The sequence below is a fragment of the Centroberyx affinis genome, unplaced genomic scaffold (genome assembly GCF_046629955.1).
Source record: "Centroberyx affinis isolate AG114_WGS23_722 - 3 ecotype Tasmania unplaced genomic scaffold, CSIRO-AGI_Caff_v1 ptg004433l_1, whole genome shotgun sequence".
NCBI lineage: Eukaryota > Metazoa > Chordata > Actinopteri > Beryciformes > Berycidae > Centroberyx > Centroberyx affinis.
Genome location: NW_027282107.1, coordinates 66,675 through 74,691, shown reverse-complemented (window position 1 = coordinate 74,691; position 8,017 = coordinate 66,675). Strand labels below are relative to the sequence as shown.

Genomic DNA, 8,017 nt, shown 5'->3' with positions numbered 1-8,017 from the left:
TTTTCAATTCACGGACAAAGGAAACGTTTGAAAAGGGTTACAGCAGTTGGAGAGTGAGAGTTAATGAAAACTAAAGCGTCAGAGCTGGGAGATGCTTATCACTGCCCGTTAACCTCAAGGCTAATGAAGTCAGCAGAGTGCTGCGAGGTTCACTGGGTTTCTGTGGTAAATCAGGCCATGATGGAAACCCAGCCACCTCCAGGAATGGCTCTCTCACAAATTGCAGATAGAGACACCTAGATAAGACACACCAATTTTTCCACATCGCCAACACTACATTCCTAACACGGCTTGTTATGGTGCAGCCGTTGACCATAGGTGAAGAGTCATGAGTCATGTATCCTCCGTCATCTGGATAAATCAGGGTTAAATAATGGGAAATAAAACTTGTATAACTTTAATCTGCAAGCTATAGGAAAATGCTGATGTCAACAATATCCAAAGAACCAAGAGAAAAAAGCCTGCAGTTGGTGGTTTGAATACACTGCATGTCTGAAGCTGCCAATGGATGATATTTTGTGCCAGTAAGTGTTCAGTGTTTCCCCCAACATCATATTCTTCAGAGCCTCTGAAACAGCATTTAGACCATGGGACAAATTATACTTTTAATAATGACAAAACATATTCATGCATACTTGTGTGGAATCTGATCAAAATGTCACATTGGAATCAATTCCCATAGGCCAGTGGTTCTCAACCTTTTTCATATCAAGGACCCCTAATCTAGTCCACATTAGGGCCCCAGACCCCCATCTGATGAGATTTTGTATTGTAGGTAGAGAGATAACAGAGAAACTATGATCAAACTAGTCATTCTGTGTTCACTTCTTGTAAGTGAAATAATGCTGAAGTTTAACAATTCATCAATTTGCTGGGGACCCCCTGGAACCCTCAAGGACCCCTGGTGGTCCCCGGAACCCACGTTGAGAACCACTGCCATAGACAACCAGTGTAGCATCGATCAATTCTACAAATAAATATAAATCAAACTGCAGCATATCCATCATATCAGAGGTGGACCATATCAAATTTTGGTAACACTTTAGATTAGGGAACACATATTAACTATTAACTATGGGTTTTCCCTCAATAGTTTGATAATTTCCCTGATACTAGCACCTAAGCCCCATACTGAACAAAGCATACTAAAAGCCACAACAACAACTTCCTTACTGACTGCTATAAAGCACTAACTATTGAGGGAAAACCCATAGTTAATGGGGTATACATGTAGAATACAATAGTGCAGAATAAGGTGCTCATAAGTGGCTCCTAATGACTGATAATGAACCAATACACTACTAATATGCATGTTAATAACCAAGTTATTAATAGTTATTATGTGTTCCCTATACCAGTGATTCTCAATCTTTTTCACATCAAGGACCCTTAATTTAGTCCACATTAGAGCCACAGACCCCCATTTGATGAGTTTTTGTCTCTCAGACCCAAACCTGAGAATATTTTTATTGCTAGATATGATTTTGTCCAGAATCCCATGACTGTCTGTATTGTAGGTAGAGAGATAACAGAGAAACTATGATCAAAACAGTCATTCTTCTACATTCTCTAATTGTGTTCACTTCTTGTAAATGAAATAATGCTGAAGCTTAACAATTCATCAATTTGCTGGGGACCCCCTGGAACCCCCGCAAGGACCCCTGGTGGTCCCCGGACCCCACGTTGAGAACCCAATGCCCTATAAAGTGTTACCAAATGTTAAATAAAATGCCAGTATTGGCCCCATATCGGTCCAACTCTAGCTGTTAGGGTCCATTGTTCTGAGCGCCGGTGCCTTCAGGGTGTTTACCTGGCAATGGGAAAGACGGGGATTCAGCTGAGACAGCCGGAGGGATTGGGGGGGATAGAAGGATCAGACTGTAAGGAACCTCTTTATCCAGACATATTTCAGGAAATCACATAAAATGCTATGCTGGAACATGCGACAGAGACCTGAACGGGATTTATTCTGGCATGAAATTCCGCTAAACGTGTGCGCCAGGGCTTTTTTTCTCAAAAGGGCTTTCTACTGCGAGGTTCACGGAGGACGTTGACATATACTTTTTTTTTTTTCTTGCTGCGTTCACAATGACTGATCAGCGTTTCCACTCGGCTGAGCCACTACACAGGACAGCGGGGAACGTGACTGGAATTATAACCTCACATATCCGTTTCCCACTTGCAGCTATTTTTGGAAAGCGTGTTGCAGTTGTAAAATTGTCAAACATTATGGAACAATTATGCAACGAGTCTAAAAAAAAAACAAGACTCACACCGATCTGTTTCCGCTCTGGAAGTTGCTCTAGTTTCATCATGGTGCCATAGGGTATTATAGGTTGACAGAATGAGTAGCATTTTTTTTTTTAAATCATCTCTTAAAACCTACTTTCATAAACTTTCCTTACGTTATTTTTGTGATATTTTTATCCAGCAGTTGTTTTTTTTTTAACTTTATTTTAGTGAGAGTGTGTTTGCTTTTAGCCTATTTGACTGTTAAAGCACTTTGTAGCCTAAAGTGTATTTTTTAAAAAGTGTGGCACATTATTAGGCCTATTATTATTAATATTATTACTAGCTACTATACTATTATTATCCCTTAGAAAAAAGTAACATGTGAAAAGCCGCATTTTCTTATGTAAACATCTGAAATTTCCCATTGACATTTTCACCAGTGAATTGTCCTATTGCATTTGAAATACGTTTTCACACGTGAAACAAATATTGACAAATGTGAAAAAAAAATGCAAAAAAAAAAGAGACGTGGGTTTTCACATGTGACTCTTTTTGTAAGGAATTATATAGTTCATTTAATTAATATTTTATTATCGCGTTAAAAATCCCCCTGAATAACTGCGCGCGCACGGAAAGCAGTCGAGTCTCCTGGAATGTGGAAATATTCAATTAGGCCGTGGCTTAATTACAGCCTATGAATAAACCATTAATAGCCCCCCTCCTCGGAGATGGCGAGCTCTGATTGGCCGGTCCCGCGCGGACTCAATATAAATACGGGGCTGAGGGACCGTAGCGGGACAGGCAGCACATCAGCAGCGGGGAGAGAAAAAACCTGGTAAAAAAAAAAGAAAAAAAACAACAACAACAACAACATAAAACAAAACAAAAAAAAACTCTTTCCACATCATCAGAGAAAATGCTGGCACGATCCGGTTTGGTCCTCCTCCTCGTCCTCGGCACCGCCGGCTGCTTTGAGCTGCTCCCCGAGGAGCCTGCACCCCGCCGGGCGCGCTTCTCCGCGAACAGCCCATGTGAGTAACGTGGTATTTTTAAACGGGGGGGACGTGTTTTATTGCCTCGTGTTTGGCCACTAACTTGTTTGTTTCTCGGGATTTCTCCCCCTGCTGAAGTGGTTTTACTGGATGGAAACTCATAGCGCAGGAATGTTTCTGCCCTTTTCTCTTCCCAGCCAAACTGAAGATGCCTTAGAGGGCTTTTCTACTGCTGAACTCTTTTACTGTAAATCCTCTTAAACATAGAATATCTATCTATCTATCTATGAATATCGATGCATATGGATCTATTTATGTATCTAAATATGTGTGTGTCTAACTTTGTTTTTTCAGCTGATGTGGCCAAGTGTCTGAATGGTGCTGTAGCTGTGGGCTGTGGAGTGTTTGCCTGCCTGGAGAACTCGACCTGTGACACCGATGGGATGCACGACATCTGCCAGCTCTTCCTCCATACAGCTGCTACCTTCAACACTCAGGTCTGTCTCTCCATCTATCTCTCTATCTATCTATCTATCTATCTGTCTATCTGTCTCTAACCCATGTATGTTTTGTGTTGTACAGGGTAAGACATTTGTCAAGGAAAGTCTGCGCTGCATTGCCCAGGGAGTCACCTCTAAAGTGTTCCAGACCATCCGCCGCTGTAATGTCTTCCAGAGGATGATCGCTGAGGTACACACACACACACACACACGCACACAGAGACACAATAACCGTCCTCTCCGGTCCGTGGCTGATGTGTTTGTGTTGCACAGGTCCAGGAGGAGTGTTACAACAGTCTGGATATCTGCACTGTGGCTCGCACCAACCCCGATGCCATCGGAGAGGTGGTGCAGGTGCCTGCTCACTTCCCCAACAGGTGAGGAGTAAACATGTGTTGCTTTTAATACATTTGTTATGTTCACGTTAATACACAGAATAAACAGGGGTAAATAAGTCATTGAGATGAAAACAGAACATTTTCCGGGACTTGGGGAACCCCCCTGGCCTAGGCCTTGTCCATAGGCTGGTTAAGGAGAGAGCCAAACACTTGGATAGAGTTCAGTCTGCGCTGGCTGTCTGCTGCGATCACATCATTTTCATCCAACCTTTATTTCACCCCCTTTTATTTTATCAGTGGTGCAAAGATTCACAAGCAACAAAGGGGGGGAAAAAGAAAGGAAGAGAGAAAATAAATACATAAGTAAATAAATAAACAAAGAGGCAATTCAAAAAATGAGAGTCACATAGATTCACATAGAACAGATGGGAGATATCAAGATTATGCACTCAGTCAAAATGTTTTTCATGACCGTAAAGCCATTTTGACCTAAAGGCTTCTGCTTAAATGCTTGAAATGTGTTTCTCAGACAAATATAAATAGTGAAGTTGATCCTATGTATGAATTTCTTTCCAAAGCCTTTTGCCTTTCCATCAAGGCAAAGGGCAGCTGCTTTAAAGAATCTAAAATATAAGATAGTTTGGATTTGTTTAACCCTTTTTTTGGTCACTGCATCATTCCATTTGTGTTATTTCAGAGTTTTGATGCCTTTACTGTTATTCTAAAATGTGGGAAATAGTAAAAATAAAGAAAAGTGCATGTGTCCAAACTTTTGCCTGGTAGTGCAGTCTTCAGTGTGAACTAAAGGTTTCTCTCGGCCCCCCCTTGCAGGTACTACAGCACCCTGCTCCAGTCCCTGCTGGCCTGCGACGAGCAGACGGTGGCGGCGGTGCGGGCCGGCCTCATCTCCCGCCTGGGCCCGGACATGGAGACCTTCTTCCTGCTCCTCCAGAACAAGCCCTGCGCGGCGGGGGCCAACGCCGCCGCCCAGAGCAACCCGGCCAGCTGGAGGAACATGCCCGTCTTCAACATCCAGCCCAGCCTCCGGGGCCGGGACCCCACCCACCTCTTCGCCAGGAAGAGGTCCGTGGACGACCGGGAGAGAGAGTACAAGGGGGAGAAGTAGATAACATTAACGCTCGAGAGCATATTCCCTCACACACACGTACACACACACACACACACATGCATGTATGCCTTGGATGCCTTAAACACACCACTGTTTCCACATACACTTACATCTATGCACACTGACACAAGCTTTATCCTCAGATTCTTTTTATCATAAAGATTACCTATTGCAGCCAATTGTTTTAGAAGGTGATTTGGGGTAATAATTGCTGTTTTATATATTATACTTATTTGGGATGATACACCTTATCCGTCCAACGGTTTATGTTACGAGTTCCTATGTTGAGAACCTATGTTACAGATCAATTTAAAAGAGGCCTATTACGGTGATTATTATTGATATTTATTTTCTTATGCAATGTTAATTTATGAAGTCTAGCGCACGATGATGAAGAGTTGGGAGTTCAGAGAGTGCTGCCATGCTGGTCGTGGAGCGCTCCGGGTCTCCTGAATGGGGCTGGTGTTCAGATCACGTGTTGCTTAATGGGATGGCACGATTGGGTGAGGTTGTATACAGTGTTGAACGAGAGAGTTTACCGTGGCATTGTGGGAAGAGCGCGTAAGGATGACGGTGGCCGAGGCAGAAGTCTGGCACTCTGCTGCGGAAGTTGTTCCGTGTTAGAAATAAAATGATGTTATACGGATGGTTTTGGCTGATGTGATTTTTGTTTGTGATTTCTCACTGCACCCAAATTTACTCACTAGTCACTATTAAAGATAATGAGAAAACGCTCGAGGAAGAGAGTTTACTTTGACATAGATTCACCAATAAAATCGACCAAATTAATACGATTCTCAACTTTTTTTCATATCGAGGACCCCAAATTCAGTACACATTAGGGCCAGAAAACCCAATTTGATGAGATTTTGTCTCTCAGACCCAAATCTAATATCTATTTTTATTGTCAGATATGATTTTGTCCAGAATCCCATCACTATCTGTATTGAAGGTAGAGAGATAACAGTGAAACTATGATCAAAACAGTCATTCTTCTACATTCTCTAACTGTGTTCACTTCTTACAAATGAAATAACGCTGAAGTTTAACAATTCATCAGTTTGCTGGGGACCCCCTGGAACCCCCCTCAAGGACCCCTGGTGGTCCCCGGACCCCACCGTTGAGAACCGCCGGTATAGACGAATAACTCCGTCACTGCATTGGCTCATGATATACTTCATTTATGCGGTTCATAGAACGAGCCACTAGGGGGCGTGCTTGTACATGGAAATCCCTCAGTGTTCTGCGCTTTCTCAAAGACTTCATTTGCCTCTCCGGTCTTTCCTCTCTAGTTCAACTAGTTCATAGTTTTAAGAGCACTGCACAAATCATAAGAAAAACATCTGCACTAAGGACATTTCCAATTTGACTACTTTCTCCTGAACTTCTCCTCTTGAATAGGAGAAGTTGAGGACAGTACAACAGCAGTTTCCCATCCACTGAGAGACTGTGCTATGAGCTGGACTCTCTTTCATACCCAATCAGATCGCACGATGGCGTTGCTGCCGATGACCATGGCATGTCATGAGCGGCTTAGTTTGCAGTGTGCTGTAAGATTCCCAGAGAAAAAAATCTGTACCAAATGTCCAAAGAATGACCAAAGAAGAAAGAAAATGCTATTTTGGGAGGTTAAACAAAGATGTAATACAGTGAACATTTTAACACACAGTACAAGAGAGCAAACACCACTAGAGAGAAAGGCAAGGGCGACACACACACACACACCCAGCACTAATAGATATTGACACAGATGACGAGAGACGCCCCCTAAAATAGACCCATTGCGCTTTTATGAGATGTAAATATCTGTAATAGCCCCTGGTGTTTGCTCAGGCTTTTTGGCTTGGTAGGGGAGGTGTCGTTAGGGACACCGTGGCGGATCCTAGTACCTCCGATGTCTCCGTCGGCCATCTGTCCCGGGCGGGGGGGGGGGGGGGGGACGGCTGGCCCATAATGGCTCCTCACCTCAGTATAATGGCCCATTAACTCCCATAGGGCCAGGGAGAGAGAATGAGCCTCCCCCTATGACGACGAGCCACACCGACACACTGTAGAGGGTTGTTTACTTCCAGCGGCCCAGCAGGGAGACTTGATAGCTCTCCCACTGAAACCAGGTATATGCGAGTGTGTGTTAAGGTGTCACAATGGGGCAGATGGCTCCGTTAACAGCCCCTCATTTCCAGGAATTAAGAGCCGTTAAATAGCAGGCCCTAAGAAAACACACACCGCTCAGCATTGTTGACCGAACGTACCCGGATTGGATTTGCGTCAGAAATCGTCAGGGAGAGAGCTGTTGGAAACATCATTCTGAATGAAAGTAAAAAAAAAAAAAAAAAAAGGCCCTTCTCTGGAAATAATTCAGATTTTCAGGGAAGCCGGCGATCTCAGAGGAGCGATTGGACGGGATGAGAGGAAAAGAGAGGGGGAGAAGAGTGGAAGCCAGAGGCCATTGAAGTGCAACGATTCCCCTGATTCAGTCTTGTATGCGCTTCAAACAAAAAGCATTGCAAAGCGGTGAAGTATTTGTACTGTCAGCCAGAGGCTAAAACCGGGAATAAAATGTCACAGACAGAAACAGATGATGCACGGACACAGGAGTCCGCTGTCATATGTAACAAAACATTTCCTCTGTTACCTCTCCATTGGAAAGGAAATGTTGCTTCAGGCTCTGTGGATCACAAGCCAAGAGGCTGTCAACTGGGGGGGGGGGGGGAGTGTGTGTGTGTGTGTGTGTGTCAGGAAGCCGCTCTCTTGTGTGGGGTCCAGATCTCTGTGATAGATGGAGCCAAGGCACCGGCCAAGCTTCTCTTCCCACCATCAATCTCC

At 43.8% G+C, this 8,017-nt stretch overlaps 1 protein-coding gene across 1 annotated transcript; it reads left to right on the top strand.

The window, feature by feature from the left end:
* Positions 1-3,148: 3,148 nt before the first annotated feature.
* stc1l (stanniocalcin 1, like) lies at positions 3,149-5,188 on the top strand. Its single transcript, XM_071543986.1, has 5 exons — positions 3,149-3,263; positions 3,579-3,721; positions 3,807-3,914; positions 3,998-4,101; positions 4,894-5,188. The coding sequence occupies exons 1-5, from the start codon at positions 3,149-3,151 to the stop codon at positions 5,186-5,188; spliced, it is 765 nt and encodes a 254-aa protein (XP_071400087.1).
* Positions 5,189-8,017: the final 2,829 nt, after the last annotated feature.